Source organism: Ursus arctos, unplaced genomic scaffold (genome assembly GCF_023065955.2).
Source record: "Ursus arctos isolate Adak ecotype North America unplaced genomic scaffold, UrsArc2.0 scaffold_1, whole genome shotgun sequence".
Lineage (NCBI taxonomy): Eukaryota > Metazoa > Chordata > Mammalia > Carnivora > Ursidae > Ursus > Ursus arctos.
Genome location: NW_026622763.1, coordinates 54,091,008 through 54,116,547, shown reverse-complemented (window position 1 = coordinate 54,116,547; position 25,540 = coordinate 54,091,008). Strand labels below are relative to the sequence as shown.

The following is a 25,540-nucleotide window of genomic DNA, read 5'->3' as shown; positions in this document are numbered from 1 at the left end:
GAAGGGTGGGGTGGCTATGGCAATTTCTTTAAATATAACATCAATGAAGTTTACCCACAGTAGAACTTTCAGAGTTGGAGTCAGTCCTCTCAAATCCAGTCACCGCTTTATCAACTAATTTTATGTAATATTCTGAATTCTTTGCTATCATTTCAATAATCTTCATAGCATCTTTACCAGGAGTAGATTCCATCTAAAGAAATCACTTTCTTTGCTCATGCATAAAGAGCAGCTCCTTATTTGTTCAAGTTTTATCATGAGATTTCAACAATTCAGTCACATCTTTAGGCTCCACTTCTAGTTCTCTTGCTGTTTCCACCACATTTGTAGTTACTTCCTCCACTGAAGTTTTGAACCCCTCAAAATCATCATGAGAGTTAGAATCAGCTTCTTCCAAACTCCTCTGTTAATGTTGATATTTTGACCTCTTCCCATGAATCACAAATGCTCTTAATGGCATCTAGAATGGTGAATCTTTTCTAGAAGGTTTTCAATTTTCTTTGTCTAGATCCATCAGAGAAATCACTATAGTAGCTACAGTTTTACAAAATGTATTTCTTAAATAAGACTTGAAAGTCAGAATTACTCCTTGATCCATGGGCACAGAATAGATGTATTTAGCAGACATGAAAACATTAATCTTGTTACCCATCTCCGTTTTTGGGTGTCAGGTGCATTGTCAGTGAGCAGTAACATTTTGAAAAGGATCTTTTTTTTTTTCTGAGCAGCAGTTCTCAACAGTGGGCTTAAAATCTTCAGTGAACCCTGTTGTAAACAGCTGTGCTGTCACCCAGACTTTGTTGTTCCATTTATAGAGCACCGGCAGAGTAGATTGACTGTAATTCTTAAGGGCCCTAAGATTTTCAGAATGATCAAGGAGCATTGGCTTAACTTAAAGTTACCAGCTGTGTTAGCCCCTAACAAGAGAGCCTATTCTTTGAAGCTTTGAAACCAGGCATGAACTTTTTTTTTAAGCTATGAAAGCCCTAGATGGCATTTTCTTCCAATCTAAGGCTGTTTCATCTACATTGAAAATCTTTTGTTTAGTGTAGCCACCTTCATTAATGATCTTAGCTAGATAGTCTAGATAACTTGTTGCAGTTTCTATATTAGCAGTTGCTGCTTTACCTTGTATTTTCATAGAACAGTTTTTAAGTCATCTCTATGCCCAGTGTGGGGCTCAAACTCAAGACCCCGAGATCAAGAGTTGCATGCTGTACTGACTGAGCTAGCCAGGTGCCCCCCATCTTATACTTTGTTATAAAGGTGGCTTCTTTCCTTAAACCTCATGAACCAACTCTGCCAGCTTCTGACTTTTCTTCTGCCGCTTCCTCACCTCCCTCAGCCTTCTTAGAATTAAGGAGAGTTAGGGCCTTAGTCTGGATTAGGTTTTAGTTTAAGGGAATGTTGTAGCTGGTTTGTTCTATTCAGACCACTAAAACTTTCAGTTGTAAGGCTGTTTCATTTTCATGTTCACTAAAATAGCACTTTTGATTTCCATCAAGTTTACCTTTCCATTCACAGCTTGGCTACCTCTTTGGTGCAAGAGGCCTAGCTTTTGGCCTGTCTCGGCTTTCAACATGCCTTCCTCACTAAACGTAATCATTTCTAGCTTTTGGTTTAATGTGGGAGATGTGCCCCTCTTCCTTTCCCTTAAACATTTAGAGACCATTGGAGGGTCATTAATTGATCTAATTTCAATATTGTGTCTCAGGGCACAGGGAAGCAGAAAGAGAGGAAGAGATGGGGGAGGAGCTGGTGGGTGCAACAGTTAGAACTTACACAACACTTATCAATTAAGTTTGCTGTCTTATGTGGGTGTAGTTCATGGTGCCCTAAAACAATTGTAATGGTAACATCAAAGATCACTGATCACAAATCACCATAGCAAATATAAGAATGAAGAAGTTTGAAATTTGCAAGAATTACCAAAATGTGACACAAAGACATGAAGTGAGCAAATGCTGTTGGAAAAATGGCACCAGTAGAGTTGTTCCATACAGTGAAGGTTGCCAGAAACCTTCAATTTCTAAAAAATGCGCTATTTGTGAGGCTCAGTAAAGTGAAGCTCAATAAAATAGGGTATGCCTGTATAAGAAGTGCGTATACAGTAGCTAGGGTAGGGTAGCAGTGGTAAAGGAAGTTATTTACATCTATGTGTTTCAAGTTACCCCCCCCCAAAAAAAAGAAAACCGAAAAACAAAAAAGCATTGTTTAATATCTTTCAGAGTCTGAATGATAATCTTCACATTGCATGCATAAAACATAAGCTGTTATAGGCCAGACCAGGTATAGCTTGCTAGCTTAATCTTGTTGCCTTTCTCTTGAAGTGAGGACCAGAAGTCCATCTTGCTATTTTCTAGGGTGTTAGTTCCTGGTCCTTTGTGAGCAACTGCTAAAATAAGAACACACACTCCATAGGAAGATCCGAAGCCCTACTTAAGATATACATTTCCCTGAGAGAAACAATTTGCAGAAATTTATCTCTACCTAGAAAACATGAACCTGTACACAGAGGCATTTGTCCTTTGAACTGCTGCTCCATTTATAGTCCTTATTTTACATTTGTATAGCTCAATATCCTGTTCAGGTCCCCTTCCCTTTAAGGAACAGTCTGTGTAAAACAGAATTTTGATGCCAACTTTGAAACGAGTCTTTCCAGCTTCTAGTATTGTCATCAAAGTTTTAAACATGAAGACTGTTTCGGTCAGCCTTATTCAAGGTGAAGTGCAGTCCTTCTTTTCAACAGTCTGCATAGGGACATCTCCCAAGTTCATATACAGCCTAATAATGAGAGTTCAGTCCTTAAATAATGAGGAAAAGTCTACTTCCCTTTTAACATCCTGTTCCAGGATTACTGCCTTTTCCTGATGGAATTGGTAACTTGGTTTTCTGCCCGGTTCTTACCCAGACTCCGCTTGGGCACTCCATTACTTACGTAATGGCCCTGTGTTAATCATTTCTGAGTTTTGTGGACTGCATATGTGAGTTTATCCTCCCAAACTACAACTTACTTAGGTTGTTTCTTTGCTCTTGCATTGTTATTCTGGTCTTGAGATTTTTCTCTTCTTTCTCTGTCACCTACAGATTGGCCTTTTATATTTAGAGAAGTTCGTTATGAACACTAGTCTTGCTCCTTGGCCACTGGCAGGACTTTCTGCTTTTGAAAGCTCTTTTCAGTAGACTGCTAAGACATTTCTACAAGGTATCTGCCAACCATCTTTTACATTTTAGGATGAGACAGTATGATGACAGAAATGTTGACCAGTATTCATTTTCCTCTTTTTATTATAGATGCTCCAATTTTTAACTGAGCATATGGTGAAATAAAGAATTTATTTCTCAGCTAGGTATAGCTGTTGTGACTTAAGTTCTGGTGTATGGAATGTAAATAGAAGTATCCTGTGAGTTGTTGGAAAGTTTCCTTAATAGGAGGCTATTGCTCACCTCCTCATTCTCCTTCCCGCTGTCTGATCAGCAGATGTTAGTTAGACCTTAAGCAGTTATTTTAAACCATGAAGGGGATACCACATGTTGAGGATGGTAAAACAGCAAAGTAGAAGGAGCCTGGGTTCCTAGTGATCATAATTTGGGATTGCCTGTGCTTTTATATGAGAGAAACTTCTGAATCATTTAAGCCATTGTTAACAAATTCTGAGTTTTCTGTCACTCGTAGCTGAACCCAATCCAGCTGAAATAGGTATAAAAAAATCAAGCTGTTTCCACATGAAAAGCCTATGAACTGGATCCCCTGGATGGTATGGTGCAGCACTGACACAAAAATTTTTCATCTATAAATAAAAACTTGGAAGAAAAGAAAAAAAAATATCATCTCCACTCAGAATTTTGATGCTCAGATTCAGCACTGCCTATTCACCTATTATCTATGATCACTCCTCCCTTCTATTAGAAAGGTTCATTTTTCTCCTTTCACCAAGATTCCACTGCTGTACTTCCGTCCTTGAAACTGTTCACACCTCTAGGTGGCATTTTGCTAGGAGTTACAGGCGACCACAGGATAAACATCTTCCTGGAGCATTGAAACTTTTGGAGGGAACCTTATTTTTATATCAGAAAATAATGGAATGGAAGGCAAACTTCACATACATTTTTAAATATAAAGGCTTAAAAGTTTTTGTGTCAGAGTTCAACTGCATGAGCCTGTTTCTTCAGATCTTAAGAGTAAGGTGTTCACTCTCTTTTCTGCCTCTCCTTTGCCCTAGGGATATTCAGATGGAAACTTGAGAAGCACTGCTTACTTGATTAGAGCTAAAGGATTCCTGGCAGCAGTGAATAAAGCTCATGGCCCACCAGTTAGAAAGGTAAGAGATTTTAAGCTTTTAATGCAAAAGTGGTTTTTCATTTTCCAATTGTCTCTCAAATATTACTGAATTCAACAGATGCTGCCAGATAGTATCCTCAGGGTGCTAGTGTCCTACCATATTGATAGTGTTTAAAAAAAAAAAAAAAGGAAATTTAGTAAATTCGGAAATATCCTTATGGAGCTACAGTGCATATCCACATATAAAAGCACACTGAAGATTTAACATTAAATTGTTTAATTTTTTTTTGAAAGATTTTATTTTTTTGTTTGTCAGAGAAAGCAGAAGCAGGGAGAATGGCAGGCAGAGGGAGAAGCAGGCTCCCCATTGAGCAAGGAGGGTGATGAGGGATTCCATCCCAGGACCTTGGGATCATGACCTGAGGTGAAGGCAGATGCTTAACCAACTGAGCCACCCAGGCGTCCCAAATTGTTTAATTTTAACTCAGAGCCTCTTAAACTTATCTGACTAGGGAATTCTCTATAGCAAAGGGTCCCCTTGTGAAAGTCTCAATTCTTCTAGGATTTAATAAAGGATAGTAACAAGAGTTACTCCTTGAAGTATTTTGCCTTTTTTTTTTTTTTTTTCCGAGTAAGCTCTATGCCCAATATGGGGCTTTGAACTTATGACCCCAAGATCAAGAGTCACATGCTCTACCTACTGAACCAGCCAAACGCCCTGAAGTATTTTCTATAGTCCAAAAATATTTTGGATAAAAAGTATTGCCTGTTTGAAGGCTGTACGTGCTAACTAAAATGTCAACATTTATTTGCTTTTGTATTGAATTAAATCAGCTAAATTTAGTTCCATGATTATTCACACTGATCAGGAACATTAATAGGAAGTTACATAGTCCTCAGATACACCTTTTTTGAAAATCTTCTGTGTGTCAGCCACAGTGTGGTGATGTTAAAGATATAAAATACAGTGGTTTCTCGTTCCAAGCCATTTATAGTTTGGGGATGTAGCTTCTAAAAATGGAAGGAAAATTTTGATAAATTAAATGATCTGGCACACAAAATCTTTCAAAACATGGTCGCCTAGTGATAGGCTTTGTCAGATACATCAAGACATACAAGCAGATTGGCCTATGCTGTGGTTCCTGAATCTGATGGTTCAGATCAAAAGAGAAACCATGTGTAAATGTACAGTTATTCTAATTTGGACAAAATTTAGAAAATAAATGTATATGTATAATATATTTGAAAAAGTAAAAAATCTTAAGCAGGAAATTTTTTAAGGAGGAAAGGATGGCAAACTTTTTCTTGTACACTGATATACATATGTTAAATAATTTTTGAGCTACTTCACCAACTTAAGTGTTCAAATCCTGATTTGCTTAGAAGTATTTTCCATAAAATGTAATTCCAGGAGCACCTGAGTGGCTCAGTCAGTTAAGTGTCCAGCTTTCGATTTCGGCTCAGGTCATGCTTTCAGGGTTATGAGATTGAGCCTTGTGTCAGGCTCCACACTCAGTTGGGAGTCTGCCTCTTCCTCTCTCTCTCCCTTTCTCTCTCTTCCTCCCTCCCTCTCTCCCTCCCTTCTTCTGCTCCTCCCCCCCCACATGCGTTTGTGGCCCCCCCCCCAAAAATAAATAAATCTTTTTTGAAAAATGTAAATTCCGTAAGGGCAGGGACTGTGTCTGTATCATTGCACCCTGGAGCCTAGCATAATTTCTACCGTTTTGCATGTACTCAATAAATATTTATCGACTAAATGACTAAGTAAATGAGTGATCTGAATTTCGAGGTAGGGAGATAGTGGATGGAGGGTGAGCAGTGTTTACTAAGAAAGATGGTTAAGTGGGAGGTGAGCGCATTCTAGGCTGAGAGATGGAGTGGATTAAAAGCCTGCATGAAACCAGAGCCAAGGGATTAAGGAGTAGCATGAGTGGGGTAGAAGGCAGGGGTCAGTCCATATGCAGTGGTCTGGAGGCAATGTTATGGATTTGAGGCCTTATCCTAAACATTTCTTTTATAACTGGTCCTTTCCTCTCATTTTGACGGGTACTGTGATGTGCAAATCATCATTCTCCTTTCTGAATTTAGCAGTAGTTTGTACTGGCTTTCTTATGCATAGTGGTGTCCTTTAATCCATCCTCCATACTTCTGTTAGATCTTGCAGAAATTCTCCTTTGATTATCTAGTTCATCATCATAAAATCTTTCCATTTTTTTACAGCAGGATTAAGCACACTTATTCTTCAAAGGGCCCGATAGTGTTTATTTTAGACTTTGTAGGGGCCACATATGGTCTCTGTTGCTTATTCTCCTCCCACCCCCGCCCATTTAAAAATGTGAAAAACTTGCTTAGCTCAACATTTTGGCACAGGCTTATATTTATAACCTCAGAGTTGCAGTGGGATGGGGGTGGTGACAGTGATTCCAAACTCCTTGCCAGGGTAATAAAGGTCCTTCAAGATTTGCTTCTTTTTTCTGGCCTTATCTCTCTTCCCTTCAACCTTATATCCCCATGCTTCAGCCATCAGAAGTTCTTAAAGATCCCTCAGTGTCCTCTGCTTCATTGTGATTCTCCATGCTTGCTGTCTTCTCTGCTGAAAACATCCTCCCTCACTGCCTGATGCCTCTACCTTTGAGACTACACTCAGGCATTACTTCCTTCAGTAGTAGCCTTCCCAGACCCTCTCTCCACATTTGGCTATCTATTTGTCTTAGTTAGGAGTTAGAAACTTAATCGGATAAATTCAGGTTTAAAAAAAAAAAAAAAGAGCTCATACTCAGAATACTGAAGACTTGCATGATTAAGTCACAGAAAGCATAGTCAGGCATTACAGAAACTACTTCTCTTCTTGGCTGCGTGGTTTCTCATCTCTGTTTTTCTGTGCCTATTCTCTTCTGGGTTTCATTAATTTCTTATCAGTATGAATATGATAGTAAATGTCTACCAGTCCGGATTATGATTTGGAATCTCTGCTGCCCACCTCTGTTTTTTCTTTTTACAAATTTCCTGAAGAGGTAATCTGATGGGCTTAACTTAGTTAGGTGTCTCCCCTGGTTCACCTGAGGCAGGTATGTCAGGGTCATGGATATTATAGGATTGCCCTTCACTGGTAATCAGGCTCTCTTAAGAGGGGAGTGTGGGGGGTGCCTGGGTGGCACAGCGGTTAAGCATCTGCCTGTGGCTCAGGGCGTGATCCTGGCGTTATGGGATCGAGCCCCACATCAGGCTCCTCAGCTATGAGCCTGCTTCTTCCTCTCCCACTCCCCCTGCTTGTGTTCCCTCTCTCGCTGGCTGTCTCTATCTCTGTCGAATAAATAAATAAAATCTTAAAAAAAAAAAAAAGAGGGGAGTGTGGGTGCTGAGGAGAGATGACCAGCTCCATGATCTTAATCCCCTATGTTCCCATAGTGCCTGGGTATATCTTTATCATTTTATGTATATCACTGAATTATTCTTGTTTGTCCTTACTAACCTGATTTTGAGGGCAAGGACCATATCTCTTAATGTGGCATAAGGTACAAAATATGCAGTCAGATATTTTCCAAGTACATTTTATAAAGTAGTTGAATTAGAAATGTTTGGGAATGCTATACATTGTATGTAATATTTAATATTATCCATATTTTAGAAATCTGCTTTGAAACTTGAGTACATGCTTTAAAAGTGAGAAATTGTAACATTTATAGTTCTATGGCTAGCTAGAAGAACAGTAAAATTAACATTTTAGAATCCAGAGATTTTTGGGGTGCCTGAATGGCTCAGTCGGAAGAGCATTTGACTTTTGGTCTTGGAGTTGTGAGTTTGAGCCCACATAGGGTGTAGAGTTCACTTAAATAAAAAAATTTAAAATATTTTTTTAACTAAAAAAAGAATGTAGAAACTTTTGAAGTTAATCACCAGAAATTGACTTGCTCCCTCCCTTTTTTTTTTTAAGATTTCATTTTTAAGTACTCTCTGTACCTGATGTGGGGCTCGAACTCACAACCTGGAGACCAAGAGTCACATGCTCCACTGACCGAGCCAGCCAACACCCCTCTTCCTCCCATTTTTAAAGCTTAATTTACCTACCCTATTTTCTATGAAGTAAATTGGTTTTTTTCTTACTTATTTTTGATAGATATTGAATAAAAGCCAAGTATTTTTATCAGCGGAATCATTTGAATGATAGTATTCCCATGTCATTTTGAATTCTGATATTATGACCTAAAGGATCATCTTGCTTAACACATTCTATATATTTAAAAAAAGGAACTAATAGGACAAGTAATTGATATCATCTCTTGAGTTTTTATTCAGATATGGTAATTGTTCTATTATGATTCTGTTTGCTCTTACCTGACAGTATAGAAGTGATTTTTCTTCTCTTTGACATCCCGTAACATGAAAGCTATAAACCAGAAACAAGCAGAGAATCATTAGAGAATCCGTGTTTTGTAGTATTTTTCTCATAACTATTCCTAAACACTATATGACACTAATTATACATGGTTATATAGTATATTTATGTGCAAATAGCTGTAATTTAAACTCCTTCTATAAGTTTTTTTCATTTTTAATATTTTAGTTCAGAACCTTTTAAGAGTGAGTTGCCAGCAAGATGTCCCATTACCCCAAATACTTTATTTTCTACAATAAGACATTTTCCTACAAAACCACAATGTAGCCCTGAAAATCGAGAAATTGACATTGATATATTGCTACCATCTAATCTGCAAATCACATTTAAGTTTTCCAGTTGTTCCAATAATGTCTTTTTATAGCAATGGTTTCTGTCTAGAATTCACATTGCAGTTACTTGTCATGTCCTACTCATCTTTTTTAATCTGAAATAGTTCTTCAGTCTTTCCTTCAGTTTGATGACTTAGGCACCTTAGAAAATTAAAGTCCAGTTATTTTGAAGAATTTACCTCAATTTGGGGTTGTGTGATATTTTTCATGATTAGATTCACGTTTATGTATCTTTGACATGACTGTCATAGAAGTTATGCTCTGTCCTTATTGCTTCCTATTAGAGTACATGATACTGGTTTTCCTTATTTCTCATTTTGTTAACTTGGATCATGAGTAAGGTGATATTTGTCAGACTTTTGTAACTAAAATATATTTTATCAGGAAATATTTTGGAGGATATAAATGTCCTGTCTTATTGAAAGTTGAATTTATTCTTTTATGTATGTGTGGATTAGTGGAATCCTATTTTATTCACAATATGATCCATAACTGTCATTATTTATTTTGATTCTATTGTTTCAGATTTGGCCACTTTATGGCCAAATTCACAACCAAGTCCTTTTTTGTTTTCTTGCAAAAGATATTCAAAGCCCATCCTGTACTTGCCCTACCCTAGCCTTGGAGCCAGACAATTCTTGAAGGAACCCAGGTTCCTTTTGGTAAAGAATGGTATTCAGACATCAAGATCTGGGTGCCTAGTGGGTATATTGCTTTGAGGGTATCAGTGTTCTCAGGCCCTCCTCAGTAGACACAGCTAGGGAAATATATGAACATGTATGCAGATACATATACACATATTATCATCTATAACTTCATATCTCTATTTCTGTAACACCAATATCTCCAAATTTCATCTGATTACCAAGATTCATGCTGTATAATTACCTTCACCTATAGTGTGAGTTTACCTTTACCCATTACATCCTTGATATATCCATGTATTTTGTCAGTCCCTATGTGTGTATATAATGAATCACCTGTTGCCACCAGACCCACTCCTTCTCATCACGTAGATGTTCTCCAGCTTGGGCCCTGGTATCCTGTGCTGGAGTGGTACTGTCTCTATCCCTCGCCGCATATGGTTGCCTCCTCATACTTTCCTCCGGCCACTCTCTATTCCCATGGACAGTTTTCTCACCCTGCCCCAGCTGTGACACTCTGGACTGTCTGCTCCCCAATAGCCTGTCTAAGCTGCTTTTCATAAAGACATCCTTATATATGTTTTTTATGGAGGCGTGGCTTTTGTATTTTAAGTTATAAGAAATGGTTTGCTAGTTAATTTCTCCCATTTTCTTCTATTGTTCCTTGAAGCATTCTTTACTATTTTTTATTGGCATCTCATATTATGTGTGATTTTATTTGATAATAGGTCTGTTCAATAATTCTAGAAGTCCTAAAGGGTCTTTCTACACTACTTTTTTTAAGAGGTGGTTTACATAAAACTTCTGTATTGTTGTAGGCATAGAATAGCAGGGCGTAACGGTTAATATATATAGTGTATAGCAAGGCATACCAGCTGGCAGGCACAGTATAGCATTAAAAATGTTCTTGTCCCATTTTTTACCTTGAGCAAGTTACCCTTTGGGACCTCATTTGTAAGTTAGGTAGTTGGGACTAGATCAAGAATACAATAAAGTACACGATCAGAAATCCATGTGCTAAGAAAGCCTACTATGATCTATATTCAAGAGAGAATTTTGGACTAAGATTTTGTGGGTTTTTTTGTTTGTTTGTTTTAAAGATTTTATTTATTTATGTGACAGAGAGACAGCCAGCGAGAGAGGGAACACAGCACGGGAGAGGGAGAGGAAGAAGCAGGCTCCCAGCCAAGGAGCCCGATGTGGGACTCTATCCAGGAATGCCGGGATCACGCCCTGAGCCGAAGGCAGACGCTTAACGACTGCGCTACCCAGGCGCCCCTAAGATTTTGTTTTTTAAGAATGGGCAAAGGAAGCATTCACAGAACTACAAATGACCATTATATATATGAAAAAGTTTAACGTTATTAGTGTATCAAGATATGCAACTTTATTTTATTTATTTATTTATTTTTTAAAGTTTATTTATTTATTTGACAGAGAGACAGCCAGTGAGAGAGGGAACACAGGCAGGGGGAGTGGGAGAGGAAGGAGCAGGCTCCCAGCGGAGGAGCCTGATGTGGGGGCTCGATCCCAGAACTCCGGGATCATGCCCTGAGCCGAAGGCAGACGCTTAACTACTGAACCACCCAGACACCCCCAAGATATGCAACTTTAAAATTAGGGTCTTTTTTCACTATTCTGACAAAAATGTTAAATAATATTCTTTGTTGGTACAGGTGTTGAGAAATGAGCTGTTTCTGTACACTACTGGTAAAGTAGAAGTCAATACTACATATCGGAGGGCAGTTAACAATGTAAATCAAAAGTCTTACAAATATGCCTTCACTTTGACATAGTAGTTTCGTTGCTATTGTTTTTCGTTGTTTTTTTAATTAAGCAAAAATTTTATTTCCAAGTTCGTCAAAGGTTATTACAAACACAAAGTACCTTGTTAAAGTGTCCCAAATTAAATCAAAGCCACATCATCAAAGTAAAACACTTGTGACATTAAGAATTCATTTAGGTTGGGGCACCTGGGTGGTGTAGTCAGTTAAGCGTCCAGCTGTTGATTTCAGCTCAGGTCATGAGCTCAGGGCCGTGAAATCTGTGGTCAGCATGGAGTCTGCTTGAGATTCTCCCTCCCTTCCTCTGTCCCTCCCACTTGTGCGTTCTCTTTGTCTCTCTCTCAAATCTTTTTTTAAAAAAAGAGTTCATTTAGGTTGTAGTATTTTCACATTATTTTATTTTTAATCATTTGCAGTGTTCTGAAAATCACATTTAAACATTTTTTTAAAGATATGAAATAATGTATTATATTTATTTTTTAAAGTACAATCACAACTATAAAGTAGAGGAACTTAAAGAAGACAAAGACCAAATCTGTTTCATATGCAGGATGGGGCATTTTAATACACAATATGACATGAATCTTTCCAAACAAGTTTGCTTAGAAGCACCTCCCATGTTTAGTGTTAAAACAATCTTCTCATTTAGAAAAATCAAGACATCATTTGATTAATAAAGCCTGTTCTTCCCCCAGTTTTAAAAATGCTTGTCTTCATTTAGAAACTGTAAACTCATGAGAAAAAAAGTTTTTCTATGGTATAGAAATCTCTAGAACAACAAATTACAAATATTCCATTTTTTTAACAAAAATGTTTTCCTTCCCAAAATGTAAACATGTAATAAATAAAACAAACATGTTCCAAACCACCTCTTAATTATAGTAATTCGCTTATGGAAGAGCTGTATTTGGTGGTAACATGTTTGTTTGTCTTAAATATAAAAGCACTTTACCAAAAGAATCAGGCCATTATTATTTAAAGTCTATTACTTCACCCAGTTTCCTTATCTGAATAGAAAGTCATCAGTTCTGTAGAATTTTGGCTATAGGACCAGACCTCAGGAAAAGTCTGAAATACTTAAAAGTCATTTCGGCTGGAGAAAAGTGTTTTCTTGAGATTTGGAAGCAGTCATTCATCACTTTGTACTTAAATGCATTCCTCAGCAAACTTCTTCCCTACAAGCCTTTAGAATAAAGCACGGGATCTGGGCTTCTGGAAGAGGTTGCTTGCAGCTGGAACACCTACCAGCAGGGTATCCTTGCAGGCATTCTGCATGCAGTACTGCTGAAACTCTGCAGCCAGCTAGGAGACTTTGGTCCTCTCCATGCGTGCCTCCAGCTTGACCTGCTCCACCAGGCCACCGCCTGCAGGGCAATCACACTGGCCCTAGAAGACATGGCAGAGGTGCTGGGCTCCTTGGCATAATAATTTCATTTCTTTTCTAGAAATTCCTCCTGTCAAAATTTATTATAGATATTGCTCAAAGCTTTGTTATCATTTGTAGATGATAAAAATCCCACTAATAATAGTGGTTAAAGCAAAAAACAAAACAAAAACAAACCCCAGATCCACTAATAGAGAATTAGTTAAAAATATGTCATGACTGTATGATGGAATACTGTATAGCCATTAGAAATGACATCTAATATTTAATGATATTACTATTTAACAATGTGGCAGAATTTAGGTAATTGTATTTTGAAGAAAGTTGTAACCCTACTTTTACAATTTGTAAAGCTGCATATCTCCATACATTGGTAAGACTGGAATATGTACTCTGTGGAATATTGAACAGTAAATGGTGATATTTTAGGTGACTTTTATTTTTTTCTTTTTGCTCTTCTGTATTTTTATGGGAGCAAATTTAAAAGTTCCGTATTATGTCTTAGTTCAGTACATACAATTTAGTTCATATCCTCAGGAGATAACAGTGACCTCCTTCTGAACCCCAAGCTTCTACCCTCAAGGTTTTTTAGAATTATGTAAGACTGATCATTTACGTGGGATACCTAGTAGTGGAAATTGCTCTGGCTATGTTGTAACAAAATTCAAAGTATACCAACATTCAAAGTATACGTTGAAGTTTGGGTTTCTAAAGTAAAATGCCTTAGAGCAATGAAATAGAGAAACATTTTGAGGGGAACATGTATGTGTTTACACTTGGAATTGTCTTAGGAACCTGGAAAGAAGTCTGCACTGCATGCTTGATTAGCTGATATGAACTCCCTCACTATCCGGGAAGCTTCTTGAGGGCAGGTACCTATCTTAGACCACCACTACATCTCTCCACTACATCTGGCAGATGCAGTGGACACTCAAATATTTGTTGAATGAAAGAAGAAAAGGGGAAACTCTGATGGCGCTAGATCATGAGGGCAAGGAAGATAAAGGACTATTAGAAGAAGAGTTAAGACTGAGATTAGAGAAACCAAAGGACTTTTAGATTTTGTCTAGAACCCTCATGTATTTTTCATGACAGTGACTCTCCTGTCAGTATAGGTTTGGATGCTTGCCAGAGAGTGGTGTAGTATATTAACAATTCTCTATAGTCATCAAATTCTCTAACAACTTAGAGTTGAACAAAGCTTCCTTTCCCTGTGAGCATATTTCCAACGTTGCTGTAAAAGGGAGATAGGGGCACCTGGGTGGCTCAGTTAGGTAAGCTGCCTTCGTTTAGGTCATGATCCCAGGAGTCATGATCCCAGGCTCCTGGGATGGAGCCCTGCATCAGGCTCCCCGCTCAGCAGGAGTCTGCTTCTCCCTCTCCCTCTGCTCTCCCCCCCCCACTTGTGCTCTCTTTCAAATAGAAAAAATCTTTATTTAAAAAAAAAAGGGGAGGTAAGCCTAGATTAGAGGCTTGAGATTCATTTTAATAAAGAGATAGCATTTAAGCCTCCTAAAGCGAATACCATCATTTATGTCTCAAGGTGCTTCAACTGTTGTATTTACAACTACCTCAGATAGGTTTTAGAAAATAGTAATCAGGAATGGGAATTTTTATTGGTTGGCTAGGAAGTAGGCTGATGTGTAGGTAAGGAACTTGTTTTGTAGAGAAAGAGGGCAGTTGAAGTGGGGGGACAGTGGAAAAGATGAGAGAGAAAAGGGTACAGGGGGCTAATTCCCTCAGAAAGCATTTCTGGAACTTATCAGTTTGGTCCCTGCACTACCTGTGTATTCTTATAGTGTGTTAACTTTTATTCTTACCAAAGGAGTTGAAATTATATTTCTGTATTCCTCTTTCTTCTGCTAGACTAAAAGTCTGTCAAGCGCAGGGACTGTTTTTTCATCTTTGTGTCTTGGCACAAATGTTAAATGTTTAAATGTTTCTTGAACTTAACTGAATTTAAGTTTTGCTTTGATTTTTCATAGCCAATATGAACTGCATTTTCTTATTAGTTTTAGAAGAGTTTTTTGAGGTAGCCTAAACTTATTTGACTTGTTCATATCATATGACTATTCATTCCTTAATATTTAATGAGTAAATGCTACTGTGAGGTAGGCACGTTTTAGGTAGCTAACCCAAAGATAAGTTCCTTGCCCTCATTAAGCTCACATTCTATGGGTAATGACAGAAGCTTAACATTTATAGATTTCCTTTGAATTATTCTAGTGTTCTTTTCTGTCTTCTCACAGACAGCATGGTAAAGTTGGGTGTGAATGGAGGAATAGAACCCTACCAGATACAAGTTTTGCCTGGAAACCAGGAGAAAAAACCTTTCTTCTTCCTACCTCCTATACCAAATCACCGTAACTCCATGACTCAGAATTGTGGCTGTTTATACATTTCCCCACAGGAATTGTCCAGTTCTTTTGAGCAAGACATTCTTGATACCACATTTATAAGCAAAATTATGAAAAAATAATTTTTTCTTTATGTATCACTGTCTTACTTGAATAAGCATATAGTTACTCTTCACCACTGGATGAAGTTTCAGTCAATGTTAGATGAAGTATTTGCAGAATTATTTATTATTATTATTTTTTTAGTAATCTCCACACCCAACGTAGGGCTAGAAGTTGTAACCCTGAGATCAAGAGTCGCATGCTCTTCCGACCGAGCCAGCCAGGTGCCCCTAGCAGAGTTTTTTAAATGGGTCACTGACCTGGATAGTTTCAGCATGTCGTACTTGTTCTTAAACTAACATCAGGGATGCATGGGTGGCTCAGTCAATTAAGCATCTGAGCCTGTTTTGGCTCAGCTCCCGATCTCATGGGTCATGAGATCAAGCCCCATGTCCAACTCTGCACTCAGAGGGAGTCTGCTTGGATATTGTCTCCCTCTGCCCCTTCCCCCTGCCCTGTCTAAAATAAATAAATACATCTTTAAAAAAACCTAATATCAAATAAATAAGTTATAAGGCTGTGGAAGAGGGAGATGCTTATATAGATCAACTATATTACGGGACAAATAGAATTTTGATGAATTAGGCTGAGAACTTGATCACCTCTGACTACATTTTAAGAAGTTAAAAACTTTCCAAATAGGGGCGCCTGGGTGGCTCAGTTGTTAAGCGTCTGCCTTCGGCTCAGGGCGTGATCCTGGCATTATGGGATCGATCCCCGCATCAGGCTCCTCTGCTGGGAGCCTGCTTCTTCCTCTCCCACTCCCCCTGCTTGTGTTCCCTCTCTCTCTGGCTGTCTCTCTCTGTCAAATGAATAAATAAAATCTTAAAAAAAAAAATCCAAATCGATATTCTAAAATGCTACATCTCTTCTTTCTCATCAGACTTCCAAAGTCAGGAGTTTTACTCTTTTAATAGCTGCCTTTCAACCACAGCCCTAAGGGCTGAATTAAATGTTTTTTCTTCTTTTACCCTCTGTGATGGAGTTGGATATATACATACCTATGTTTAAGGCATTTATATGGGTGCTCATATTATAGGAGCAGTATTCTTACCTCTTATGAAGATTCTTAAGAGTGACAGGGTTTGAGGTTGACAGTAGTGTTACAAAGAGTAAAATTATTCAGGTGTTTTTATTTCCTGTATTTCAGGTAGTGTTTCAAAACTATTTTTAACAGTGTGAAACCACTTTGTTTTTCAGTATCTTTGCCATGAAAAAGAGGACGTGATAAGTTGTTCAACTTATGAAATTCAAGTTACATGTGAATTCTGCCAGGTATGTATGCAGTATTTGGTATGTTTACCATTTTTCATATTTTAGATTATAAAAATTTTCAGTTATTTCTTGATAAATATTTCAGTATTTTTTTGATAATTAAAAACAAAAACAAAACACTTATCCAGTATATTAGTTTAGCTGCTAGTCCTATTATGTCTTTTTTTTTTTTTTAAGACTTTATGTATTTATTTGAGAGAGAGAGCATGAACAGGGGAAGGGTCAGAAGGAGACGGAGAAGCAGACTCCTTGCTGAGCAGGGGGCCCGACTCGGGGCCTGATCCCAGGACCCCAAGTTCATGACCTGAGCCAAAGACAGACGCTCAACCTACTGAGCTACCCAGGCACCCCCTGTTATGTCTTTAAATTATCGAATAGAACACCAAAATACACTTAACTATGACAAACATAAACATATTTTAGGGTTTGATTTCTAGAGTTCCAAATAATACTAGTCCCATGAGATGTTCTGTGAAAAAGCGTTTTGAATATAGCAAATGGATGTGGCAAAAATGCCATATTCTAGGTGCTCCTCTAGTCATTTCGCTTGAACATATTAAAGGCTCTGAACAGTCCTACAAAAGAAAAAGTACTCCATCATTTACCAAATCTGTTTGATTACATACCTTTTTTCTGTAATAGCTCTTGTCATCCCTGTTGAAAATGCTTTGGGAAACATTGCTTTGAATGGTTAAACAAGCTAATGTTGAAAAAGGAACAATGTTTCCAGACTTTTAATTGAGTCAAATATAGTTGTTATATATAATTTTATAGAAGGAAAGCCAAGGCAAAATATAAGACCTATAAGTTTTTGGAAAGAATGATTGGGATCTAAAACAAATATAGGAAAATAATCTTAACTCAGAAGTTTCTTTTTATAGTTATTTTGTTCAAATCAGGATCCAAAAAGGATTTACATTTGGTTAGTATGTTTATTTTTTTTTAAAGATTTTATTTATTTATTAGAGCGAGGGCGCGCACGAGCGGCAGGGAGGGACAGAGGGAGAGGGAGAGCAGACATCCCTGCTGAGCAGGGAGCCTGACACGGCTCGATCCCAGGATCCTGGATTCATGACCTGAGTCAAAGGCAGCCGCATAACCAACTGAGTCACCCAGGCACCCCTGATTAGTATATTTATTAAATCTCCTTTAATCTGTAACAGTTTCCACCTACCTCCTCTCCCTTTTGCTCTCCATCACACTTATTTGCTGAAGTGACCAGGTCTTTGTCCTATAGCATTTGGCTGGCTGCATCCAGGTAGTGTTGACAGGTTTCTCCTGTATTTCCTATATTTCCTATAGCTGAATCTAGTGATTAAATTCAGGTTTGACTCCCCATACTCTACACACACACACACACACACACACACACACACACTCACTCTCACACACTCACACACTGTACCCTCCCACATCCCCGCCCAAGAGTACTTCTCATGCTTTCTATTGTATCATATCAGGTGGCACATAATGTCTAATTGTCCCACTCTTAGTGATGTTAATTTAAGATTGACCTGTGAGTTCATTATAAAGTTCCCATCACCTTTTTTCCTAATGGTTTTATCATGTGGCCTAGATCCATTATTTAATTGGGCATTAAAATGGTGATTTTCTAATTATTTCATTTTTTATTCACTTAAACTATTGGACAGGAAAGATTTAGCCTGATAGACCACGGTTCCTAACCTTTTTTTTTTCTATAGTGTAAAATCTGCGTGTTACATGTATGTGTCTACTCATAAAAAGATTGGGGGGTAGCGCCTGGGTGGCTCAGTCATTAAGCGTCTGCCTTCGGCTCAGGGCGTGATACCAGCGTTCTCTGATCAAGCCCGCTTCGGGCTTCTCCCTTGGGAGCCTGCTTCTTCCTCTCCCACTCCCCCTGCTTGTGTTCCCTCTCTCGTTGGCTGTCTCTGTCAAATAAATAAATAAAACCTTAAAAAAAAAAAAAAGATTGAAGGGAAATAGGGCTAAAATGTCAGTAAAAGTATTTAATTTCACACTTAAAGAGAAAGGTAGTAAGTTTAGTGAAAATCATATAATATTACATTTAAAATTATTCTTTATTTAAATATCTGTACTGTAGGGGTGTCTGAGTCGCTCAGTCGGTTAAGCATCTGCCTTCATCTCAGGTCATGATCCCAGGGTCCTGGGATCGAGTCCCCTCATCAGGCTCCCTGCTCATCTGGAAGTCTGCTTCTTCTGCCCTCCCTCTGCTTGTGCACGTACTCCCTCTCTCTCTCTCTTTCTCTCTCTCAAAAATAAATAAATAAATCTTTAAAAATAAATAAAGATCTGTACTGTAAAACACTAAGCCATTGCTTAATGTTTTATTATAGGCAATACAAGGACCTGTGGAATATGAGTGATGACAAACCCTTTCTATGCACTGCCCCTGGATGTGGCCAGGTAATATATAAATTACTTTAGATCATTTTGTATATTCATATTTATTAAAACACTGGTGAAAGTTTATGTTGTCATTAAAAGGATTCACCTACAATTTTTTGTAAAATTTTGGAGTTAGAATGTAAGTAACCCAGAAAAATTTTGGGAAGAAATTCTTTTTCCTCATTAGTATATTTGAATTTTTAAAAACACTATCTAATATGGAAAAAACGTTAGAAGTCTTGTAATGGAAAGGTGGATACCTAGACAAAATCCAGGGCCTACCGGTATCTTCATTTGACCATTATTGGTTGAAAATCATTATAAATTGCTTAATTAGAAATCAGCTATTCATTATCTTGCTTGAAAATTATTTTACTTGCTGAACTTTTATGAAATTAACTAATGTTTACCTCTGACAGTGTCACTAATGCATTAATGTTCTTAATGTACCTAAGTCTAACATCTTCAGAGCATGTATGAAAGCATTTTCAGAAAATAATCTTTCCACATTGTATCAAAAAATAATATTTCAGTGTTTTTAACAGGCCATTAAATTATTAATATATTGCTGTTATAATAATTCTAACTTTAAAATGACTATAGACACCAAGAAATGAAAGAATAAATTTAATGTGTAGACAAATTACAGACTACTTAAGTATATACAAACTGTAAATCATAAATAAGTATTAGTAGTTCATTGGTTCATACTTGTTTTCTCTAGTTGACGTTTTAAATTGAGGTATAATTGATATACAGTAAACTGCACATACTTATAATGTACAATTTCATGTTTTAATGTATATATGCTCATAAAACCATCACCATAATTAAGATAGAGAACATACCCATCACCCCAAAAGTTTTGTCATGCCCAGTTGTTATTGCTCCTGCCTTTGTAAAACACTACTCTGCCATATGTCCCTATAGATTAGTTTGCATTTTCTAGAGTTTTATATAAATGGAGTCATACAGTATGTACTTTGGCATCTTTTTTTCCTTATAATTAATTTGCGACTTCCCCATGTTATGTGACCAGTTGTTAACCCTTTTCATTGAGGAATAATATTTCATTATTATACAATTGTGGACATTTGGCTTATTTCCAGTTTTTATTTATTACAAATAAAGCCAGTATGATTTTTTTGTAGACAAGTCTTTGGTATGGATGCATGCTTTTTTTCTCTTGGGTAAATGCATAGGAATGAAATGGTGGGATCATATGTTAGATAGATATTTGTTTTTGAAGAAATCACCAAACTGTTTTCCAAAATGGATGCATCGCTTTACATTTCCACCATGAGTGTATGAGTCTTGTTGTGCCATATCTTTGTCTACATTTGGTGTTGTCAGTCTTCTAATTTTAGCCATTTTCATTGCGTGTATACTGATATATCACGTGGTTTTGATTTGCATTTTTTGATGAAAAGATGAGCACTCGTTCATGTGCTTATTGATCATTTACATTATTTTTTGTGACATTTCAAATCTTTTGCTGTTTTTAAAAGTCAGATTGTCTTTCTTTTAATTATTAACTCGTAGGAGTTCTTTATATATCCTGGATACCAGTCCATTGTCAAATAGTTTCTCCAGGTCTGTGGTTTGCATCTTAATTTTCGTGATAAAAGCTTTTGATTGGAGCGCCTGGGTGGCTCGGTCGTTAAGCGTCTGCCTTTGGCTCAGGGCGTGATCCCTGGATTCTGGGATTGAGCCCCACATCAGGCTTTCCCGCTGGGAGCCTGCTTCTTCCTCTCCCACTCCCCCTGCTTGTGTTCTCTCTCTCGCTTGTTGTCTCTCTCTCTGTCAAATAAATAAATAAAATATTTTTTTAAAAAAAGCTTTTGATCAACAGATCTTTCTAATTTTAATGAAGTCTAATGTATTAATTTTTTCTCTTTTATGGTTGTTGCTTTCTGTGACTTGTCTAAGAAATCTTTGCCTACCTTTAAGTCACAAAGGCATTCTCCTTTGTTTTCTCTGAAAGCTTGTTTTTCCATTTAGGCCTCTGTTTCATCTTGACTTACTTTTTGTGTATGTATATACTGGTGCGAGGTAGGACTTGAAGCTCACTTTTTTACATGTGGTTTTTCAGATATTCCAGCATCAATTGTTGAAAAGATTTTTCTTTCTCCATTAATTTGCTTCAGCTCCTTTATTGAAAATCAAATTACTGTGTAAGTGTAGGTCTGTTTCTCAGCCCTCTACTCTTTCATCAGTCTTGTCAACTTTTATGCTAGTACCACAATGTCTTGATTACTCTAGCTTTACAGTAATGCTTCTAGTCAGGTAAGGTAAGTTCACCAATTTAGTTCTCCTTTTTGAGATTGTTCTGGATAGTCTTTTAATTTTAGTCATTATGGTGAGGATGTAGTGGTATCTCATTATGATCTTAGTTTTCAATGATATATCTAAAGATGTTGAACCAGGGTAAAGATAGGAAGTTACCAGGGTTGGTGCTGCTTAGATAGCTTTGTCAGGGAATGCCTCTCTGATAAGGTGACATTTGAATTAAGACATGAAAATGTAGGAGCAGACCTCTGGAGGAAGTTTTTCAAACCGAAGGAACAACAAATAGAAAGTTTCAAAGGAGGGAATGGGTTTGGGTGTGTTTAAAAACAGAAGGATGACTATTGTGGCTGGAGCATATAGTGACCAACAAGGATAAGAGTAAGAGATTCTGTCAGGTAGAATAAAAGAGTCCATACCTTATAGGGCTTTGTAGACTGTGATAAGGTGTTTGGGCTTTATTCACAGAGCACTGAAAAGCCATTACTGAGCTAAGAGTGGAAACAGGCAGTAGAGACTGACAGCTGTCAGGTGAGAGATAATGGTGGCTTTGTCTAGGTGCTAATAGTGGACAATATAGAGATATAGACTGATTTGACATATATTTTGGAGATACATTAGATATTCATTTTTATATAAATTCAAGAAAGCTAAAAAAACTACACTTCCCAGAATTTTTTGTGAATAGTATTTCCTAGGAAATCAAAAATTCAAATAAGAATTGATTTTAGAAGCACCAATTTGGTGGTGGTGGTACAAGTTATTTTTTGTCATAAATATTGATATTATTCCAAATTTGAATTTTAGCTTTAATGCACTTAAATTTTCAAATTAAAAATTTTTTTAAATATATTTTGTTGATAATGTTATTTTGGAGAGAGACCTGTAGAAATCAATGCAAAGAATTTTAACTGGTTTCTCTTACTATTAAAAATGTTTTTATGTGCCTCAGTCACTATTAGGTATTTCACAGAAAGAGTTCTGTTAATCGCATTTGTCTTAGAGTGATGTTCCATTGAATTTGGTGAAAGAGACAAAGTGAGATAATTTAGTGAAAGTTTAACATAAGAGCTCTTCTATTTTATTTAATATCTTTGCTTTTGGTGATGCTTTCATTGAAAAGTATTTCTTACGTAGAATGTTTATACATTATAAGCTGTTTTACAAAGGAGATAAAGATTCATTTTATTTAGTCTAAAGTTCCACTGGAGGTGTGTAAATGTGTGTGTGTGTAACTTTCTGATGTTGAATAGATTCCTTCAAATTAGTAAAACAAGCAGTAAGATGAGCTATTGGCCTTATGGCTTTATAACTTAGTTGTACCTATTTAATCTGTTAAATAGGAAAAAAAATCTATATCATGGATGTGAATGTATGTATTAAATGCAGAATGACTGACTTCTTAGGAAGTTAGTTGTGTGAGTGTTTAAGCTTTAGAAACATAGATTTCTCAGATATCAGAGCTTAAATTCATTATAAAAGCAATTGGTTTACCTCCCTTCCATTTGTCATGTTACCCTTCCTTTTTAACTTTATAAGAGGTGGTTATCCATCCTACCTTTCTTGACTGCCTTTCCAATTGTTTATTCAGCTGTATGCTCAAGGTGTTGTTGTTTAACAAAATAGTGTATCTTTTGCATTGGAGTTGTGCTGTAAATTGCCTGGAAGAAAAATATTATGAATTTAATATATTTAATATATTGTTATTACTACTAGTATCATAATTATTCTACAAAACTTATTTTTATTTTTTTATTTTTTTTTACAAAACTTATTTTTAAAATGAACTTTTTAATTTGGCTCAGAAAGCAATACAGATAGATTCTGCAAAAAATTTTAGCATGTGGTAGTAGCTATTTTATAAGCATTTGTGGAAAAAATTTTATTCATTCATTATATATATATAAATATATATAATACATTAATATATGTATGTATGTATGTATATCTTTTCCTGGTGACTGCCTTTTGACAAGATGGCCTTTGAGATTTTTTTTTTTTAAGTTTCTTGTTAGAGGGAAATAAATTATTTCAGGTGATAGCTAAGGTTAAACTCATCTATTCTTGTGTTCCAGTTTCAGTGTATTTTATCCATGTACATCAATAATATATGATCAAAAATCTCTTAATAACATTTTGATAAGTTTGGTCTATAGAGCATATATGAAACTTTGTAAATACATATTTCTTGCAGTCCCCCTTTTAGTATTCACATGATCCTAAACGTTTTTTTAGGGTCCTTTTAGCTGTTCCTTTTCACTCAGGATCAATCTTGTTACCATTTTCACGTTTTGTACAGTTTGTACAATTCTATATGTGGTTGCTCTTTGGTTTGGATATTTATGGTCAAACCAGTCCAAGCAGAGAATAATTGTAGAATAAATTCCTAGGTGATAACTTTCCAGATTCTTATCTCTTAATTATGACCTCTACCAAAATGCATTTATTCACAAGTATTTAATTATTACCTTCATGGAGAAACTACATTGTTAGGTTCTTTGTTCATAAAGTGAATCTTGCTTTTAGATACTTTTAGTGTGGAATATAATACACATATATTTAAAACTCTAATGGAAAATAAGTAATGCCTACATTAGTCTATAAACTCTGCACATATGTTCATTAACTAAGAGCTGTTATTCAGCAGTCTATTAAAAGACAACTACTTCTTCCTCCAAATTTGGGAAGGATTCTTATAATGATAAAGCAATAGGAAGATAGTACTTGGGTGGGAAAGAACTGGATTATTTTATAATGAACTGCTTTTTTATCATATTGATTGTTCTTTCTTTGCTGGATTACAAGAAGCATTTTTTAAATATGGTAACATAAAGAACCTGATTTACTTAATTTGTCCAGGAGTAATATTTCTATAAGAGAAGGAATCTGGTGTTTTTAAAAAAATTTTTTTATTTTAAAACCCACGCATGAGCTGGGGGAGGAGTGGGGGGAAAGAGAGAATCTCAAGTGGACTTCCCACTGAACATGAGCCCCCATGACAGGGGCTCAGTCTCATGACCCTAAGATCATGATGTGAGCTGAAATCAAGAGTCAGATGCTTAACCAACTGAGCCACCCAGGTACCCCATTTTGATAGTTCAGGGGAACTACGTTCAAATATATATAATTTTAGCATCCCCATTTATAAGGGGGTAGGGTAGAGAGTTTATATGTCCTAATTTGGCATTTTATAATTTTTGCTCTGAAATAACAAAATGTAAGTGCTCCTTATTTTCAGTTAAAATTGTTGCTTGATAAGGAGCATCTTCATTAAGGTCGATGTCAGACATTATTTTAAAATGAACTGCTTTGTTGCATTGGTTGCTGTATCTTTGTTGGATTTTTAAAAAAGCATTCCTTTTTAATGTGGTAACATAAAGAACCTGATTTACTACTTAATTTGTCCAGGGGTAATATTTTTATGAGAATTCTCATTTTAAAAGTGGTAAGTAACCTGAAGTCTGTGTAAATGCAGTACTTTCTTCAAAAGTCACTGAACCATGGAATACATATTTCTACTATGATGTGGCAAAAAAAAATCAATAGTGGTCTGTTTTTAGTGTCCAAATGAAATTTATATGAAGTTTCTTTGCCTCAGATTTTATTTTTAAATGCTCTCAAATGATTTATGTGACTTAATGATACATCAGTATTGCTTATTCTTGGGTAATGGGTTTTCTATAATTATATGAAGTCTTGTATGTTAATCTATACTAACAATAGATTCTTTTATAGTTAACAAACTATTTCATTGTTAATGGTGGTTTTACATGTTGTGGAAATGAATTTCCTTATCATTTTACTTATTTGATCAAATTGAAAATCTTAACTATATTTTAAAACTTTTTGCCACAGCGTTTTACCAACGAGGATCATTTGGCTGTCCATAAACATAAACATGAGATGACACTGAAATTTGGTCCAGCACGTAATGACAGTGTCATTGTGGCTGGTTAGTATATGCTTTTATTAATAGCTTATATACATATTTCACCTGGAATGTGCACAATTTTTGTGTATTCTCTGTAAATAATATAGTCTGGTGATATTCCAATTACTTCATTTACAGTAAATGTTGGCAACATGTATTTTACCCATTACATTTCCATGTTTCCTTCTGACCATTCATTTCACTTTTCTGTGTGGTTTTCAAATGTAGATTTCAGTGTTTTGTGGAAGTTAATTAGAACCCTGGGAGCATTTATAGCATCTCCAAAGTTTACATTTAATTGATAATTGAACTAATGTGATGTTTACTCAATGTTTCTTTTTGCTTTTTACACCTGGTTTGCAATGCTGTGGGAAGATAG

General features: G+C 36.4%; 1 protein-coding gene and 1 pseudogene across 13 annotated transcripts in view; one reads left to right on the top strand and one right to left on the bottom strand.

The window, feature by feature from the left end:
* The window catches only part of ATF2 (activating transcription factor 2), a 95,922-nt gene that overhangs the window by 10,530 nt on the left and 59,852 nt on the right, over positions 1 to 25,540 (top strand). For 10 of the 13 annotated variants that reach the window (XR_007188437.2, XR_008961495.1, XR_007188436.2 and 7 more), the window contains exons 2-5: positions 4,224 to 4,322; positions 16,482 to 16,556; positions 18,893 to 18,962; positions 25,086 to 25,182. Coding sequence is in view for 9 of the 13 variants with exons in the window: in XM_057318740.1 (XP_057174723.1) it covers positions 16,525 to 16,556; positions 18,893 to 18,962; positions 25,086 to 25,182 (199 nt within the window). In the remaining 4 variants the exon portion in view is untranslated. Of the gene's footprint in view, positions 1 to 4,223; positions 4,323 to 16,481; positions 16,557 to 18,892; positions 18,963 to 25,085; positions 25,183 to 25,540 lie in introns of those variants that run through there. The other 3 variants (XR_008961497.1, XM_026492511.4, XM_026492514.4) reach the window with 2 other exon arrangements.
* LOC123000651 (guanine nucleotide-binding protein G(I)/G(S)/G(O) subunit gamma-10-like) lies at positions 12,550 to 12,835 on the bottom strand (annotated as a pseudogene).